Source organism: Thalassophryne amazonica, chromosome 18 (genome assembly GCF_902500255.1).
Source record: "Thalassophryne amazonica chromosome 18, fThaAma1.1, whole genome shotgun sequence".
NCBI lineage: Eukaryota > Metazoa > Chordata > Actinopteri > Batrachoidiformes > Batrachoididae > Thalassophryne > Thalassophryne amazonica.
The window spans coordinates 42,958,980-42,978,475 of NC_047120.1; the positions used below are offsets into that span (position 1 = coordinate 42,958,980).

Here is a 19,496-nt window from a genome sequence, read left to right on the forward strand (position 1 = left end):
TGAAGAGAGGCACTGTGAAGCAGCTGCAGCTTCATCTCTCACAAATGTGTTTAAATAAAATCCATAAAATTCCTGCTCACAGACTGATTGCCAGAGACAGGACATCTCCACATCAAGTAGAACTCCAGACATCTCCACATTTGCTCACAGACGGTTCGTTCGTGCGCATGTGGTCAAAGGAAAAGATAAACTATAACAGAACTCAGAGCACAGACCTGCAGCTCAGCACAAGAACAAATATAAACTAGAAGAGGAATCAGAGTGCACAGTCTGGCTGCAGCCAAACTGTGCACCCCCTAAAAATCTGTCCGCCCTGCCTTCACTGCGCATGCGTCGTTAGCTGTGGTTCACTGATTATCACCTTGTTTCTGCTTCAAACTGCACACCAGTCATCATCTATCTCAGCGACAGACATCTGAAGCTTTTGTACAACAATCACTTCCACATAAATTCAGCATTATTTTATCATAAAAGACGGAGGAATCGGAGCGCCGCAAGGACGCTAGCTGCTAGCTGATGCTTTCACTGTGCGTCAGTCATTTCAAAGTGTCGCCAAGTATCGCCTCATTTCTGCTTAAAACTGACTTCAGAATGATTTGAGGTTTTACCTTGTCATCTGATGGTTAATAATCCCATTAATCCATTTGATGGCTTTGGGTGAAGAGACTGTCTCAGACAAGCTGCTGAGCTCTGAAATGATGCACGTGCAGTGGAGGAAGGGTGGACCAATTTTTAGGGGTGGACCGTTCAGTCTGTGACACCAGCGTGTACTGTACGCCTTGCACAGCAGCACCCTGACATCGGTGTGTGTTTGTGTGAATGGGTGAGTGTGAGGCATAACTGTAAAGCACTTTGAGCTTCTGTAGCAGATGGAATAGTGCTATATAAATGTAGTCCATTTACTGTGGTCAGTGTTACCTTCATAGGTCACAAATGTTTCTGACAAAATGTCCTTCATGAGCCTCCCAGATGGAAATTAACACTGTAATTTACATTTATTTTTGGCTGAGTTTTAACAATCACACATGAAGAATATATACACACATTTAGATTATATCCAGATAAAACAAAAAGAAATGCTTCATCAAGACAAAATGATGATCCAGTGGCTTCTTGCTTGCCCCATCTGTTGAAACTACATTGAAGTTCAAAACTACAGTTTGTTCTTCTCATACCTCAGTCCCATGTTAGTTCTTGTCATCCTTTTTCTCATCTTCAGTAGGATATGAATGCCAAGTAAGTCGTTCTTCATAGAAGGAAATAACCACCTGCGGACACTTCACGTTGGCCTCCTTTGCTGGTACAAGGTCAGCTTCATCTGAATTTTTCCTTCACACAGACAAATTATACCTTTCAGCCAAGAAACCTCAAACAGGATAGACTGGTGCAAACATTACTTTCATTTCGCTTTAGTTTAGGATGGAACGATAAAATGGTTAAATTATATAAAAAAAACACTTTGCTGCAAGTTGGTGATCATACATGAAGCTAACAGGAGTGAAGATCTCCAACAATAAATTGCGTAACTTGTTAATGAGCAACATAACTAGTGGTATGAGCAGTGCAAGTTAAGGTTGGGCGATGTCTACAGTAGAACACATAGATGATGAAATTGGGGGTGTGTTATATTGTGTGCTCGGTAATACACTCAACAAAAATATAAACGCAACACTTTTGGTTTTGCTCCCATTTTGTATGAGATGAACTCAAAGATCTAAATCTTTTTCCACATACACAATATCACCATTTCTCTCAAATATTGTTCACAAACCAGTCTAAATCTGTGATAGTGAGCACTTCTCCTTTGCTGAGATAATCCATCCCACCTCACAGGTGTGCCATATCAAGATGCTGATTAGACACCATGATTAGTGCACAGGTGTGCCTTAGACTGCCCACAATAAAAGGCCACTCTGAAAGGTGCAGTTTTATCACACAGCACAATGCCACAGATGTCGCAAGATTTGAGGGAGTGTGCAATTGGCATGCTGACAGCAGGAATGTCAACCAGAGCTGTTGCTCGTGTATTGAATGTTCATGTCTCTACCATAAGCCGTCTCCAAAGTCGTTTCAGAGAATTTGGCAGTACATCCAACCAGCCTCACAACCGCAGACCACGTGTAACCACACCAGCCCAGGACCTCCACATCCAGCATGTTCACCTCCAAGATCGTCTGAGACCAGCCACTCGGACAGCAGCTGAAACAATCGGTTTGCATAAACAAAGAATTTCTGCACAAACTGTCAGAAACCATCTCAGGGAAGCTCATCTGCATGCTCGTCGTCCTCATCGGGGTCTCGACCTGACTCCAGTTTGTCATCGTAACCGACTTGAGTGGGCAAATGCTCACATTCGCTGGCATTTGGCATGTTGGAGAGGTGTTCTCTTCACGGATGATGCGAAGGAGATGTGTTGCACTGCATGAGGCAAATGGTGGTCACACCAGATACTGACTGGTATCCCCCCCCCCAATAAAACAAAACTGCACCTTTCAGAGTGGCCTTTTATTGTGGGCAGTCTAAGGCACATCTGTGCACTAATCATGGTGTCTAATCAGCATCTTGATATGGCACACCTGTGAGGTGGGATGGATTATCTCAGCAAAGGAGAAGTGCTCACTATGACAGATTTAGACTAGTTTGTGAACAATATTTGAGGGAAATGGTGATGTTGTGTATGTGGAAAAAGTTTTAGATCTTTGAGTTCATCTCATACAAAATGGGAGCAAAACCAAAAGTGTTGCGTTTATATTTTTGTTGAGTATACTTTAAATTAAAATACCTACTCATAAATTTAAGTTAATATGTATTTACTAGGGGTGTACAAATTAAAAAATACAAACTGAAAATGTGACACATTAATACAGGGGCCCCTGAACTGCTCATACTATGAACCGGTCAATGACTTTATCTTAACGTTATAAGTCAGTTGAATTAATCGTGTTTCCCTGCTACTTTCACATCTTCAATCTCTCACAAAAGCTCAGAGGTCAACACGAGATGTTGTGAAGTAAGAAAATCAACATGTCAGAGTGGCAGGTGGTTTAACGGATAAATGTACCCATTTAACCTTTACATTTGGTTCAGAATTTGTTAATACTTTCATACAAGTTGAAAACAAAGTTATGCGACACGAATGACAGCTGGCTTTTTCTGGTCTTCTATGCTGTCCTTTCTGCTAGAGTGCCTTTATTTGAGAGTGGCAACATGACGAGTCGAAAAAAAATCACTCACGTGACTCGTGGTGCCATCTTGGGGCAAAAATAGCGTTGGCTGTTAATGTGTCTTATATAAATCCACCTATTTTATTTATTTATTTGCTGAAAATGCTGGTGTCGCAGACCAAACAATCCTCCTCCTAAGAATCTGTCCCCCCAAGGACGGTACTCAGCGTGACTGGAAGCGACACACAAGACGACGTTACCCGATGCCAATTTATGATTCCTGCTGTGTTCCATTGTTCCCGCAGTATAAATCACGCAGGATTGTTTTTATACCGTGTACACAATGCAGTAAAAATTACACGCTCAAAAAAGAGCACAGAAAAAAATGCTGATTGCAGCTGCAGCTCCTTCTCTGTGTGGAACTGTCTGGTGAAGAGAGGCACTGTGAAGCAGCTGCAGCTTCTTCTCTCACAAATGTGTTTAAATAAAATCCATAAAATTCCTGCTCACAGACTGATTGCCAGAGACAGGACATCTCCACATCAAGTAGAACTCCAGACATCTCCACATTTGCTCACAGACGGTTCGTTCGTGCGCATGTGGTCAAAGGAAAAGATAAACTATAACAGAACTCAGAGCACAGACCTGCAGCTCAGCACAAGAACAAATATAAACTAGAAGAGGAATCAGAGTGCACAGTCTGGCTGCAGCCAAACTGTGCACCCCCTAAAAATCTGTCCGCCCTGCCTTCACTGCGCATGCGTCGTTAGCTGTGGTTCACTGATTATCACCTCGTTTCTGCTTCAAACTGCACTCCAATCATCATCTGTCTCAGCGACAGATATCTGAAGCTTAGTACAACAATCATTTCCACATAAATTCAGTATTTCATCACAAAAGGCAGCGGAAGCGATCAGAGTGCCACGGCTAAATGAGCTGCTAGCTGATGCGTTCATTGCGCGTTGGGCATTTCAAAGTGTCACAGAATTTTGCCTAGTTTCTGCTTAAAACAGCCTCATTTCTGCTTAAAAGTGACTTTAGAATGCTGTAAGAGGTTTTACCTTTATCATCTGATGTTTAATAATCCCATTAATGCATTTGATTGCTTTGGGTGAAGAGACGCATGCGCAGATGCAAAAGGCGGCCCGATTTTTAGGGGCAGACCGTTCGGTCTGCGACACCGGGTTGCTGTGCATTTGGATGCACAAATAGTCACAGCAAGGGCTTCAAGATGTACAGATTCCCTTCAGATCCAAACAGAAGAAAAATTTGGGAAAATAAAGTCAGCTGTGTGGGATGGAAGCCGACATCATCATCATCAAAGCTTTGCAAGGTAAATTTATTGTTCAGTCCCATGTACATTTGACACTCAACAAGCTTTTCTTTCTACAATCATCACATCCAAATCAAAGGTAAGCTGTACATTTTCCACTTTTACCAACTTGGTGCTGTAAATGTGATGCAGTCTTTTCTGATCCATTTATCAGTGTGCGCTCTAAAAAAAAATTAAAATATGATGGCAGAGGAACGATTTAAAGCAGAAAAGTGTCAGGCTGCAGGTCCTAGTCTGAACACCGTTTGAAAAAACAGTTGGACTTTTAATCACAGAAATGATTCCTCTCCCACTTTCCACAAACTGGCAAGTGTCAGAGCTGAACTGTTGTGTAGGCCGCTGAAGAGGAGGTACTGCTGGCCCACCACCACTAGAGGGCGCCCTGCCTGGAGTGCGGGCTCCAGGCACCGGAGGGCGCTGCCGCATTACCAAAGAGGTAACAATCTCAGCCTACACATACGTGTGACTTTAAGTGTATTCTTGTTGATTATCTGTAGGACAGCTGACTACCAGACAGCATTTGGATAAGTACTCACCTTCCTACATTTCTTGATTGTTGTTGACGAGAGGTGGAGGTGGACTCTCCACCCTCCGTGTTGCTGGGTGCAGCCGCATCCACACCTGACTGTTTCTGTTTCCTGCCAGCAGTACCGGATCCGACGAGCGGAGGCAGTGGCCACCTGGGAATTCGGGACTTGGCGGCTCCAGTATTCCCGGGGTTCGGTGGCAGAGGAAATCGGGTTGGTTCCGGTTCGACTTGGACAGACGTCTCCTATCGTCGAGCCTGCCCACACGACACCGTTGTAATTAAGCTCAATCTCCATATTGTAATCGGTTGTATTTGTTGTGCCTGTTTTACAACAGTAAAAACAGTGTTATTTGACTCCTCCATTGTCCGTTCATTTGCGCCCCCTGTTGTGGGTCCGTGTTCCTACACTTTCACAACAGGATATCTCGGCCAACGTCATGGATCCCGAGGGGCGTCAACCGGCTGTTGAACGGCCAATGGAAGACCAGGACGCGCAGGCGTCCTCGGGAGGGGTGATCGGTGAGTTGCAGCGGATCCTCGCCGCTTTCACGACTCGGTTGGATTTAATGACCGAGCAGAACGTCCTCCTGAACCGCAGGGTGGAGGCTCTCGCCGCACAAGTGGAAGCGCACCCCCTGGGCGCCGCTGCGGCTCTCCCTCCCGTCGACCCTGTGCGTAACAGTGATGTTCCACTGGTCGTCCAACGACCCCCCCCCCCCCACCTTCCACTGAAGCTTACATAAGCCCCCCAGAGCCGTGCGGAGACGTGCGCAGATTTTCTTATGCAGTGTTCGCTCGTCTTCGCACAGCGTCCAGTCATGTACGCGACCGATGCTAGCAAGGTAGCTTATGTAATAAACCTGCTTCGCGGTGAGGCACGCGCTTGGGCTACAGCGTTCTGGGAGCAGAATTCACGGCTCCTTCTGACATATGATGGGTTTGTGAGGGAGCTCAGAACCGTGTTCGATCACCCTAATAGAGGCGAAACCGCTTCAACCGTGCTACTTTAAATGAGACAGGGGCGTCGGAGCGCAGCTGCCTATGCAGTCGACTTCCGCATCGCGGCTGCGAGGTCCGGCTGGAATAGCACTGCGCTCCGCGCCGCCTTCGTAAACGGACTGTCATTTGTTCTTAAGGAGCATCTGGTGGCTAAGGACGAACCGCGGGATTTAGATGGGCTCATCGATCTCGTCATACGGTTAGACAACCGGTTAGAAGAACGTCGGCGGGAACGAGACGAAGGGCGTGGCCGGGCACGCGCCGTCCCTCTCCCTTCCGGTTCCGACCGCGCTCCGCCCTCCCCACGCTCCACGGCCCCTGCGCTCCGTGGGACCACAGCTCCCCCTACTGACGAAGCTATGGACACGAGTAGGGCAACATTTAGGGCACCGGATGCACAGAGGAGACGGGCCCACGGAGCTTGTTTTGTTTGTGGTGCCATAGAGCACCATGTGAGAGACTGCCCCGAGCGGTTAAAACTCCAACGCCCGCCCCTAGAGACTGGGCTAGGGGTGGGCCGAGACATTCACGTGGGACACACCCACATTGCCACACGACTCCCAGTCACGATCCTTTATGAGGACTCAACCCTGAAGGCCCCAGCACTGGTGGACACGGGCTCTGAAGGGAATCTGTTGGACAGCAGATGGGCCAGGGAGATAGGGCTCCCTCTGGTGGCGCTTACCTCGCCTGTTCAGGTTCGGGTGCTAGATGGCTCCCTACTCCCTCCGATCACGCATAAGACACCTCCTGTAACTCTGGTGGTGTCAGGAAATCACCGGGAGGTGATCGAGTTTTTTGTGACCCAGGCCACCTCCCGTGTGGTTTTAGGATTTCCCTGGATGTTGAAGCACAATCCCCGGATTGATTGGCCATCCGGGGTAGTGGTGCAGTGGAGCGAGACCTGCCATCGGGTGTGTCTAGGTTCATTGGTTCCTCCCGGCTCCCAAGCTAAGGAGGAGGTCAGAGTCCCGCCCAGTCTGGGGACGGTGCCGGTGGAGTACCACGACCTTGTTGACGTGTTCAGCAAGGATCTGGCTCTCACTCTTCCCCCCCACCGTCCGTATGATTGCGCCATTGATTTGGTTCCGGGCAGTGAGTTCCCGTCCAGTAGGCTGGACGGGTTGATCCGGAATTCCACCTCCCCCGATGGGTGCAGGTTTCTTTTTTGTGGGTAAAAAAGACGGCGGACTTCGTCCATGCATTGATTATAGGGGGTTGAACGAGATCACGGTTTGCAACCGATACCCGTTGCCCCTGTTGGATTCAGTGTTCACACCCCTGCATGGAGCCCAGATTTTCACCAAGCTCGATCTTAGAAATGCGTACCACCTGGTTCGGATCCGGAAGGGAGACGAGTGGAAGACGGCATTTAACACCCCCTTAGGTCACTTTGAGTACCTGGTCATGCCGTTCGGTCTCACAAACGCTCCCGCGACTTTCCAAGCGTTGGTTAACGATGTCTTGCGGGATTTCCTGCACAGGTTCGTCTTCGTATATCTAGACGACATACTCATCTTTTCTCCGGACCCTGAGACCCATGTCCAGCATGTACGTCAGGTCCTGCAGCGGTTGTTGGAGAACCGGCTGTTTGTGAAGGGCGAGAAGTGTGAGTTCCACCGCACGTCTTTGTCCTTCTTGGGGTTCATTATCTCCTCCAACTCCGTCGCTCCTGATCCGGCCAAGGTTGCGGCGGTGAGAGACTGGCCCCAACCCACAAGCCGTAGGAAGTTGCAACAGTTCCTCGGCTTTGCTAATTTCTACAGGAGGTTCATTAAGGGCTACAGTCAGGTAGTTAGCCCCCTGACAGCCCTGACCTCAACAAAAGTCCCCTTCATCTGGTCGGATCGGTGCGATGCCGCGTTCAAGGAGTTGAAACGGCGCTTCTCGTCTGCACCTGTTCTGGTGCAGCCCGATCCTAGTCACCAGTTAGTGGTTGAAGTGGACTCCTCGGACTCAGGGATAGGAGCCGTGCGGTCCCAGAGCGGGAAGACCGATAAGGTCCTTCACCCGTGTGCCTATTTTTCCCACAGGTTGACCCCAGCCGAACGGAACTATGACGTCGGCAATCGAGAGCTCCTTGCGGTGAAAGAGGCTCTTGAGGAGTGGAGACATCTGTTGGAGGGAACGTCCGTGCCATTCACAGTTTTCACTGACTACCGGAACCTGGAGTATATCAGGACCGCCAAGCGGCTGAATCCCAGGCAAGCCCGCTGGTCACTGTTCTTCGGCCGTTTTGACTTCCGGATCACCTACCGTCCCGGGACCAAAAATCAAAGATCGGATGCTTTGTCCCGGGTACATGAAGATGAGGTCAAAACGGAGTCGTCGGATCCCCCGGATCCCATCATCCCGGAGTCCGCTATCGTGGCCGCCCTCACCTGGGACGTGGAGAAGACCGTCCGGGAGGCCCTGACACGAGACCCGGACCCCGGAACCGGACCGAAGAACAAACTCTACGTCCCACCAGAAGCCAGGGCTGCAGTTCTGGACTTCTGTCACGGTTCTAAGCTCTCCTGTCATCCTGGGGTGCGAAGAACCGTGGCAGTCGTCCGGCAGCGCTTCTGGTGGGCGTCCCTGGAGGCCGACGTCCGGGGTTACATCCAGGCCTGTACCACCTGCGCCAGGGGCAAGGCCGACCACCGCAAGACATCGGGATTGCTACTTCGTGGCCCTCCCGAAGCTACCAACGGCCCAGGAGACAGCGGACCTCCTAGTCCACCACGTCGTCCGTCTGCATGGGATACCATCAGACATCGTCTCCGATCGCGGTCCCCAGTTCTCCTCGCATGTTTGGAGGAGCTTTTGCCGGGAACTGGGGGCCACGGTCAGTCTCTCGTCCGGGTATCACCCCCAGACCAACGGACAAGCAGAACGGGCCAACCAGGAGATGGAGCAGACCCTACACTGTGTGACAGCCGCGCACCCGACGGCCTGGAGTACCCACCTGGCCTGGATCGAGTACGCCCACAACAGTCAAGTGTCATCAGCCACCGGCCTCTCCCCTTTCGAGGTGTGCTTGGGGTATCAACCCCCGTTGTTTCCGGTGGTTGAGGGGGAGGTCGGTGTGCCCTCGGTCCAGGCCCACCTACGGAAGTGCCGTCGGGTGTGGCGTGCCGCCCGTTCTGCTTTGTTAAGGGCCCGGACGAGGGCGAAGAACCATGCAGACCGGCAGCGGGCCCCGGCTCCCACGTATCGTCCTGGGCAGGAAGTGTGGTTGTCCACCAAGGACATTCCCCTTCAAGTGGACTCCCCAAAACTGCAAGAACGATACATCGGTCCGTACAAGATACTCAAGGTCATCAATCCCGCCGCAGTGAGGCTCCAGCTTCCGGCCTCACTGCGGATTCATCCAGTATTCCACGTCTCTAGGATTAAACCTCATCACACCTCACCCCTCTGCACTCCGGGTCCGGCGCCACCTCCTGCCCGGATCATCGACGGTGAGCCGGCTTGGACCGTGCGCCGGCTCCTCGACGTCCGACGGATGGGCCGGGGTTTTCAGTATCTGGTGGACTGGGAGGGGTACGGCCCCGAAGAACGCTCCTGGGTGAAGAAGGGCTTCATCCTGGACCCGGCCCTCCTGGCCGACTTCTACCGTCGCCACCCTGACAAACCCGGTCGTGCGCCAGGAGGCGCCCGTTGAGGGGGGGGTCCTGTTGTGTGGGCCGCTGAAGAGGAGGTACTGCTGGCCCACCACCACTAGAGGGCGCCCTGCCTGGAGTGCAGGCTCCAGGCACCGGAGGGCGCTGCCGCCTTACCAAAGAGGTAACAATCTCAGCCTACACATACGTGTGACTTTAAGTGTATTCTTGTTGATTATCTGTAGGACAGCTGACTACCAGACAGCATTTGGATAAGTACTCACCTTCCTACATTTCTTGATTGTTGTTGACGAGAGGTGGAGGTGGACTCTCCACCCTCCGTGTTGCTGGGTGCAGCCGCATCCACACCTGACTGTTTCTGTTTCCTGCCAGCAGTACCGGATCCGACGAGCGGAGGCAGTGGCCGCCTGGAAATTCGGGACTTGGCGGCTCCAGTATTCCCGGGGTTCGGTGGCAGAGGAAATCGGGTTGGTTCCTGTTCGACTTGGACAGATGTCTCCTATCGTCGAGCCTGCCCACACGACACCGTTGTAATTAAGCTCAATCTCCATATTGTAATCGGTTGTATTTGTTGTGCCTGTTTCACAACAGTAAAAACAGTGTTATTTGACTCTTCCATTGTCCGTTCATTTGCGCCCCCTGTTGTGGGTCCGTGTTCCTACACTTTCACAACATGAACTTTAATTTGTACCTCTGCATGTCCAGACTGCTCTGAGTTTTTAATGGAAATGCATTGTGATCAGACGGGACATTTTATCTGATGTGAGCGAAAAATCCATGATACAAAATCCATTATGTACGGTGTTTATTACATGGAAAACAACACAAAAACTTTGGGACTTTTTTGTCCTGTGACTGCGAATATCTGCTTTATACGACAACGGTTTAGTTGAGTTTTACTGTACATGGGACGGAATGATATACCTCACAAAACTTTAATGATGTCGGCTTCCATCCAACATGGCTGACTTTATTTTCCCAAATTTGTCTTCTGTTCGGATATGAAGGGAATCTGTACATCTTGAAGCCCTTGCTGTAAATATTTGTGCATCCAAATGCACAGCAACCAATCATTTTCAGCAAATAAATAAATAAAATAGCTGGATTTACATGCAGACACATTAACAACCAACGCTACTGTTTCCCCAAGAAGGTACCATGAGTCACATCACCAATTTTTCTTTTACTCATTATCTCACCACTCTCTCTAATAAACACACTCTACTTTCTATGTGTTGCTGCCCCTAGTAGTGAAGAAAAGGTGAGCACAGGGAGCTCCTACATGCTACCACACAGCAGAAAAAATAAAATGTTTTTTCATGACGTGCATTTGATGGTGACCACCACTTATGTCATTCAAATTTTTCATGGAAAGTAAATATCTACCAGTGATGTGCAGTCAGGGGAGGCAGGTACAGTGGGAAAAGAAAAAACAGATTAGATGGTTATATTTATCCAGTGATTTGTACTATAAAGTTATTTTCCTTTTAACTGCACCAGTTTTAGATTACGTTTTATTCAAAATCGCTTAATTTTCACATTTGCTGTTCAAATACTGAGAAGAGACGTGCAGTGAGGCAGCAGCCAGCTGTGCCTCACCTTGGATTGCGCAATCACTGGGCTAACTGCTGGCATGCTGTGCAGTGAGACGGTCACTTTGGTTATATAAACTTAAATTCCATAGTTTAGGTGAAGTACATAATGTACAGTGTTTTTGTCAACAGCTGTATGTGTGTGTAATGTGTTTCATGTGCTGAGCGATCATGAAACGCCTGCAAAAAGGCACCGGGTGAGGCACGCAGTTCTCCTGCCTCATGTTAGGAGGCACTAGGGATTTACAGGGATTCTTCTTGCAGCAACTCCTCAGCTGCAGAATAAATGACAGCAAGCTACAAGAGCAGCCATTTATTTCTTTTTTTCCTCTCACCTGACCTTTAGTTTCAAAATGGAGGATTACATATCCAAACTGAAACAATTTTCTAAACTGGACTTTTAATCGAAGCAGGAGGTAATAATTCAAGGAAGACCAACACCATAGCTAAAAGGTTTGCTTCAGACAACAGAAGACCTGCTCTTTTCAAACAGAGTGGTACACACATAAAGGCTGGCTGTGTGGATGTCCAGCAAGGAGCTGCCTTTTATCTGCCTCCTTTTCTCAACTTGTGACAATGTCTGGACTCAGATGGGGTATTGTGACCTAAAGAATTTTCTCATCAAACACGAGTGGTCAACTACTCACATTCAAAGCCAGCCCCTTTTTATGTTCAAAAGCTGTGTTTATAAAGTGCATACAAACCATTTCATGAGGAACATGAGCTCTCCCGTGGAATCTGTGGCACCGATAATCCGTTCTGGATCCAAACCTCGAGCAAAGCCCCTTAACTTCTCTATCTGAAGACCAAAGAACAGGAAATATCTTTCATAAGTCATATAAAGGATAATTTCATCTTTAATACTGACCACGTCTTTCGACAACACAGGAATCTGGATTGTTGGTTCTGCTACAACCATTCATTTCCTATACCCGCTTATTCCAATTAAGATTTAGTCAATTTAGTTAAGTGCCATTACCATAAGTGAAAAGTGTACTGCGTTTGATTCCTTTCACCATGTCTCTGTTTGTGGGTGTGTAAAAATAGAAGCACCTGTTTATGGCAGAATGCAGAAAAGACTAAAAAAAGTGCATCGATGACAAACAAATGGACATTTGGTATTTGGTATGCTTATATATGTCAAGGATGAACGCTGCCAAAACGCAATGTTGACAGGACTAATATTTTTGGAGAAACTACAGATATTAGCTAACAACACTGAGTTGCTAATTTCATTCTGGACTCACATGCCATTCCAGCAGGGGGTGGTAAATCGTCTATATACTAAAAGCGTGTGTGCATGATTTTATTTAATAAGTTCAATGTAAGTACATAATATAATTGCAAATACATTACAAATGCATGAATGACACAAGAAAGTGAAAACACTTATTTCCATTGTGGTCCATTTAAATATCAAGTGACAAAATAGAATAATAATAATAATAATAACAGTGTGTATATGATAACAAGAACCAAAACAATTTCTAAATACATTAAGACAGATTAACATTTAAAAAATGATGTAATTAACAGGAAATAAAAGGGTTGCGTTCCTCTTCTAAAAACTGTTGATTAAGGTATAAGGTTCTAAAAACATTCTGGACTCAGACGTCGCTCCAAAAATATCAGCTCCCTTTTTTTAACACTATCCAATATAGAGCCCGTGGATCCCCATGGGCAACTTGCCAGTCTACCTTAAAAGTGTTTCTCAAACTGTTTAAAAATGACTCCAAAGTCTCGAACCTTCAGCACCACTTATTAAAAGATTTAAGTGAATGTATGTATATATTTGTCCCTGTATGTATAATTTCGACCCTGTGTGGATTAGAGTGTGTGCACCCAATTCTTGTTTTTGTTTAATGATGTATGCTGTACAATCATTCCACCCTGACAACAGAACAGTTTCAAGGACATCATTAACAGCCCAAAATTATCATGACATTCATGCCCGTGATGAGGGTATGTAAACGTCCAACCACAACTGTATAACGTTTGGACATTTCAAAAAGACTTTCTGTTGACCCACTTAAATATCAAAGTACATTATCTAAATTCTAGAGTGTCTAAAAATAGAGAGCTTGATCTCAACATACCCAATTAAATAAAGTTTAACAGGTAAGGAAAAAAAGAACACAAAGATGAATTCTGTAATTCCAAAAATGATTTATAAGGCAATCACCTGAAATATAAATAGCTATTATGATAACTTATCAAAACCTTTTTGTCGTTTATCAAGGAAAGATGCCAAACTTTGGAAAGTTAGCACTTAAAGTGTTGAACAGCTGAATTGTATTTGTGTGTGAGAGACATTGTACAGAATAAATGGGTCATTATGAAGTCCATAAATGGCAAATTTAGCTGCAGCTCTCTTGCTTTATTTGTGGACCCTTAAATGAGTTGAACTTACGTCATCTTTTTTTTTCTTCGATTTGCTTTCATCTCCATCTGCATCACCGGCTGCCTTCTTCTTTCCCTCATGTGCTGATTTCTGGGACTGCAGAAACTCTGCAATCAGATCCGGACAGTCCAAGTTGTCTTCAGGCTCCCACGTGTTATCTTCACTGGAGATAAAATTACATAACATTCATTAGATATTCAATAATTTATTCATTATTTTCAGTTTGTTGAACTATGTGGGTTCATGCTTGTCCAGGATGTACACTGCCTCTCACTCAATGGCCGCTGGGATGGGCTTCAGCCCCCAGTGACCCTTGATTGGAATAAGCGGGTTTAGAAAAAGGATGAAAGGATGGATGGATGGATGGATGTTGGTTCCTTAGTTTCCTTAAAATTACTCCAAAGAAATGTTTAGAGTTGTACAAAAAAGGGATGGAAAGAATGGATAATACAACCCCTGGCAATAATTATGGAATCACCGGCCTCGGAGGATGTTCATTCAGTTGTTTAATTTTGTAGAAAAAAGCAGATCACAGACATGACACAAAACTAAAGTCATTTCAAATGGCAACTTTCTGGCTTTAGGAAACACTATAAGAAATCAGGAAAAATAATTGTGGCAGTCAGTAACGGTTACTTTTTTAGACCAAGCAGAGGGAAAAAAAATATGGACTGAGGAATAAATTATGGAATCACCCTGTAAATTTTCATCCCCAAAACTAATACCTGCATCAAATCAGACCTGCTCATTAGTCTGCATCTAAAAAGGAGTGATCACACATTGGAGAGCTGTTGCACCAAGTGGACTGACATGAATCATGGCTCCAACACGAGAGATGTCAATTGAAACAAAGAAGAGTATTATCAAACTCTTAAAAGAGGGTAAATCATCACGCAATGTTGCAAAAGATGTTGGTTGTTCACAGTCAGCTGTGTCTAAACTCTGGACCAAATACAAACAACATGGGAGCGTTGTTAAAGGCAAACATACTGGTAGACCAAGGAAGACATCAAAGCATCAAGACAGAAAACTTAAAGCAATATGTCTCAAAAATCAAAAATGCACAACAAAACAAATGAGGAACGAATGGGAGGAAACTGGAGTCAACGTCTGTGACCGAACTATAAGAAACCGCCTAAAGGAAATGGGATTTACATACAGAAAAGCTAAACGAAAGCCATCATTAACATCTAAACAGAAAAAACAAGGTTACAATGGGCTAAGGAAAAGCAATCGTGGACTGTGAATGACTGGATGAAAGTCATATTCAGTGATGAATCTCAAATCTGCATTGGGCAAGGTGATGATGCTGGAACTTTTGTTTGGTGCCATTCCTATGAGATTCATAAAGATGACTGCCTGAAGAGAACATGTAAATTTCCACAGTCATTGATGATATGGGGCTGCATGTCAGGTAAAGGCACTGGGGAGATGGCTGTCATTACATCATCACTAAATGCACAAGTTTACTTTGATATTTTGGACACTTTTCTTATCCCATTAATTGAAAGGATGTTTGGGGATGATGAAATTATTTTTCAAGATGATAGTGCATCTTGCCATAGAGCACAAACTGTGAAAACATTCCTTGCAAAAAGACACATAGGGTCAATGTCATGGCCTGCAAATAGTCCGGATCTTAATCCAATTGAAAATCTTTGGTGAAAGTTGAAGAAAATGGTCCATGACAAGGCTCCAACCTGCAAAGCTGATCTGGCAACAGCAATCAGAGAAAGTTGGAGCCAGACTGATGAAGAGTACTGTTTGTCACTCATTAAGTCCATGCCTCAGAGACTGCAAGCTGTTATAAAAGCCAGAGGTGGTGCAACAAAATACTAGTGATGTGTTGGAGCGTTCTTTTGTTTTTCATGATTCCATCATTTTTTTCCTCAGAATTGAGTGATTCCATTTTTTTTCCCTCTGCTTGGTCTAAAAAAGTAACAATTTTTTTTCCTGATTTCTTATAGTGTTTCTTAAAGCCAGAAAGTTGCCATTTGAAATGACTTTAGTTTTGTGTCATGTCTGTGATCTGCTTTTTTTCTACAAAATTAAACAACTGAATGAACATCCTCCGAGGCCGGTGATTCCATAATTTTTGCCAGGGGTTGTAAACACTTAAGGTTTGGTGATGAGACACATACACAAGAAGCATTGTAGCAAGCTGTGAAATTATTCTTCTATATATAGATAGATATTTTAGGGATTGATATCCAATAGTCCAATAATATCAGATCTTTTTTTTTTAGCCAAGGTTGGAAAAAAAATAGTAGAAAGCTGAAAAGAATTGAGTGAGTCCATATTTTTTTCCCTCTGCTTGGTCTAAAAAAGCAACCGTTACTGACTGCCACAATTATTTTTCCTGATTTCTTATAGTGTTTCTTAAAGCCAGAAATATGAAATAAAATATGAAATGACTTTAGTTTTGTGTCATGTCTGTGATCTGCTTTTTTCTACAAAATTAAACAACTGAATGAACATCCTCCGAGGCCGGTGATTCCATAATTTTTTGCCAGGGGTTGTATAATGAAAGTGCATGCGGACTCACCCTTATACCAGTGTACAATAATATACAGTCAGGTCCATAAGTAATTGGACAGTGACTTTTTTTTTTTTTTTTTTGGTTGCTTCTGCTCCACCACAGTGAAGCTGACTTAAAACGATGAAGTGTTTGTAATTCAGACTTTCAGCTTTAACTCGAGGGGTATAGCAAAAATATCATATTAAGAATTTAGGAACTGCAACAATTTTTAATCACAATGCCCTCCCCCCCCCCCCCCCCAGTCACTGGACAAACTAAGTTATTGTGGATACATGTAGGTGGATACATGATCTTTTGCAAGCTACTGAATATGTACTGAATTTAATTTACCTCAATCATAACTACAAACACTATGCTGCTGTATGGTGAAATCTGTCTGGGGCTGACAGTTCTCAAAAACTGAGTGACCGTGCATGAAGCAGATTAGTGAGGGAAGCCACCAAGGCACCCACAGTAACAGTGAAGGGGTTATTGGCTTTTGTGACTAACTGGAGTGCTGTAAATGGCTGTAATGCCTAAAAGTTGAATGCAATTTTTTTTATTAAACCCCTTGAATTAAAGCTAAAAGTCTACATTATAATAGACCTTATTGCATCATTTCAACCCCCATTAAGATGTTGCACAAAGACGCAATAACAAAAAGTATGTCAATGTCCACATGCTTACAGACACGAACCCACCATATAAAAGCTACCAAATACGAAGAAACTCACTCTGAGAAACCTTTCCATTTCAGAAGGTATTCCACTCTCCCTTTCACCACTCGCCGATTCAACACCTTTTCCACCACATATTCTTCTTCCTCCTCCTCTTCCTCTGCTACATCTTCTGGCTTCTTCTCTTTCTTCTCAGGTGATGCCATTTTGCTCTCTGATGGGGCAGCTAAAGAAGTAATGGTCAGATGGTTACTAATCCCAAAGACACTGACATGTAAGGGCTGTTCACTCTTGACACAGAAAACATACACCTGTTAAAACTCAGTCAATTAACATAAAACAACTTCACGGAACAGGATTTAAGCCCCGGTCACACGGGACTAAAGAATGGACACCAAAGCCAAAACGAAACAAGAAATCTGGACTTATGTTGACTTTGGGAGGCATCGTTTAACCGTCATCTAGGTTTGTTCCTGTAGCTGGCACTTCGTCAGAATTTTCAAACTGTTAAAAAATGTGAATGAATCCCAACAACAACCTCAATTCGTCCATATTTCATTTTGCTTTCAGTCTTGATGGCTCCTCATCGTTTGCGTAGTTCCCGTAATGTCAGCGTTCCATTTGACTGTTGTCCAACCTCCCACGTCTGACGTCTTGCACGAACATAGACAATATCTGAACAGATCAATAACTAAAGCTTCAACGAGCTGCACGTGACTCATCCATGTGTGGGACAAAAAGCAATATCGACATACAGAAACAACTTGGCAAGAACATTTTATCAACTGCTGTAATTATTTACGCACATTCCAGCCATTTGTGGCTGGCCTGCATGTGCACACACGTTGTTGGCAAGACAACCAGATCCCGCACCTGCAGGTAACACGGACATGAGGACAAGGCTGGCTGCGCACGGTCTCAAACCCGCTGTCAGTCACGTCATCGTGAATGTTTTGTTTTGATTTTGTTTAAAGTGTCAAGGTCGACATTCGCTTTGTTTTTCTTTTGCTAGTTTCGGTTTTGTTTCGTCCCTTTTCATCCACCTTTTCTCAACGATTTATGACTTTTTTCCTTCGTTCAGCTATCGCCGTGTGCTGTGTGACCAGGCCATTACTTTGCCTGATTCACAAATGGAAAGGAGTCCACTTTGGCCAGTATCATTTCATACACGTAAACAACATTTACAGTGCAACACATACTATATTCATTCTACAGCTCTTGACATACACCTTACCGAACAAGGACAAGTGATACAGAAATACTGGTGTTAGAAAATAATGATGTATTAAACCTTCAGTAACAGTGGGGCCATCATTAGAGGGCTCTGTAGTCAGGCTCATACTCATCAGGTAGACCTGGGGACCAGCAGGTTCCTGGTCAACGTCAAGATTGGTGCGTGATGGAACCAAGCGGGAATCAACAGAGAGGAGAAAACAGCATTGGATAATGTGATATATTGCAAAGATACATGAGCAACATTGGAGGGCAATGTAGATCACCAATGTTGAAGACTTTTTTGCACATTATAAGTTATATATATATATATATATATATGCAATGACTTATAGCTAACAAAAAGCAATCTAATCTGCATTGCCTTAATGTGGCCATGTACCATTATCTTACTATGGCATGATTAAAAATCAAGTGGAAAGCCCTACGTAACTAAAGTAAATGAAAGAATTGCTTTGACAACATTTATTAGTCTGCAAAGGACAACGTGGTAGGATAAGGATGGCAAGACTAAGTATACAACATTAGTGTGGAAAAACAGAACTAAAACCAGGTTGCTGCGGTGGGAAAAAATTACCACATGTATCTTCGACGAGGGGGGATTTTGGATACTAATTTTAGCTACAAAAGAAAAAGGCGCACGACAAAAGCCTCGGGGGGGCTCGACCCCCCCTCAACATGAAGCTAGCTACTAGCCTAGCAGGCAGCAGAATATCTATCAAGCATCATGTTATTTGTGGTAAACCACACTTTACAACCTTATCCCCCGAACATTTTCAACATTATTAAAGATATTAGCATGGCACAGGTGGCTAACTATTCAGACTCGTGCACAATCGACGTTAACCAAAACAACGCGATTGGAGGGAGAATAGATGAGGAAAATGATACTCACCGAACGCACACTAACCGCTTCTAAAAGTTCGGCGTGAATCAAATAAAACAGTAAGACAGCTTTTGTTCTATTAACAGTGCAACAATGTTGTTATTACTGATTATTAGCACAATGTGTAGGCACAGGTAAAATATCATATGATTTCCACCTCCTCGTCGGTAAAATAAATGTGGGCCGCCAGAGCGAAATGTTGCCAGATGTGTACAATATGTGGATGGACACTTTCAGTAAAAGAACCCCCGATGATCTATCAATATGATTTATAGATCTATTCATGACTACAGCGTGGCCTCAACACGTGACGTTCAGGTTCAACCCACGAAACAATAATAATAATAATAATAATAATAAATAATAATCATAGCAATCGTGCTCTGCTTGTCAGTTTACAAAAGATATGGATATCTTCAAATAAAAACCTTCGTCCGCTTGGTAAAAGAAAAAAAAAATCATACATCTAAATACAAATATATTAGAAAACATACTTATTTACAGTTTGATCTCTTGATGCCAACAGGCAACATACAACAACAAATTAGAAAAAGTGTAT

At 44.8% G+C, this 19,496-nt stretch overlaps 1 protein-coding gene and 1 long non-coding RNA gene across 2 annotated transcripts; one reads left to right on the top strand and one right to left on the bottom strand.

Moving 5' to 3' along the window:
• Positions 1-637: 637 nt before the first annotated feature.
• On the top strand, positions 638-1,147 carry LOC117530676. The gene is made up of 2 exons (XR_004566417.1): positions 638-877; positions 970-1,147. It is a non-coding gene; the product is annotated as an uncharacterized LOC117530676 (long non-coding RNA).
• Positions 886-19,129, bottom strand: cbx1b (chromobox homolog 1b (HP1 beta homolog Drosophila)). Its single transcript, XM_034193554.1, has 6 exons — positions 18,947-19,129; positions 18,110-18,191; positions 16,876-17,044; positions 13,633-13,786; positions 11,927-12,021; positions 886-1,329 (listed from the first exon to the last, which is right to left on the bottom strand). The coding sequence occupies exons 2-6, from the start codon at positions 18,162-18,164 to the stop codon at positions 1,188-1,190; spliced, it is 615 nt and encodes a 204-aa protein (XP_034049445.1). The 5' UTR covers positions 18,165-18,191; positions 18,947-19,129; the 3' UTR covers positions 886-1,187.
• Between the last annotated feature and the right edge of the window lie 367 nt (positions 19,130-19,496).

Excerpts from the sequence above, each read along its gene's own strand:
- cbx1b (XM_034193554.1), bottom strand. The coding sequence starts at position 18,164 with ATGAGTATGAGCCTGACTACAGAGCCCTCTAATGATGGCCCCACTGTT. Across the intron at positions 12,022-13,632 it reads CGAAGAAAAAAAAAGATGAC|ATAGAGAAGTTAAGGGGCTT; the intron begins GTAAGTTCAACT and ends TTTGGTCTTCAG. Across the intron at positions 1,330-11,926 it reads CTCATGTTCCTCATGAAATG|GAAAAATTCAGATGAAGCTG; the intron begins GTTTGTATGCAC and ends GTCTGTGTGAAG.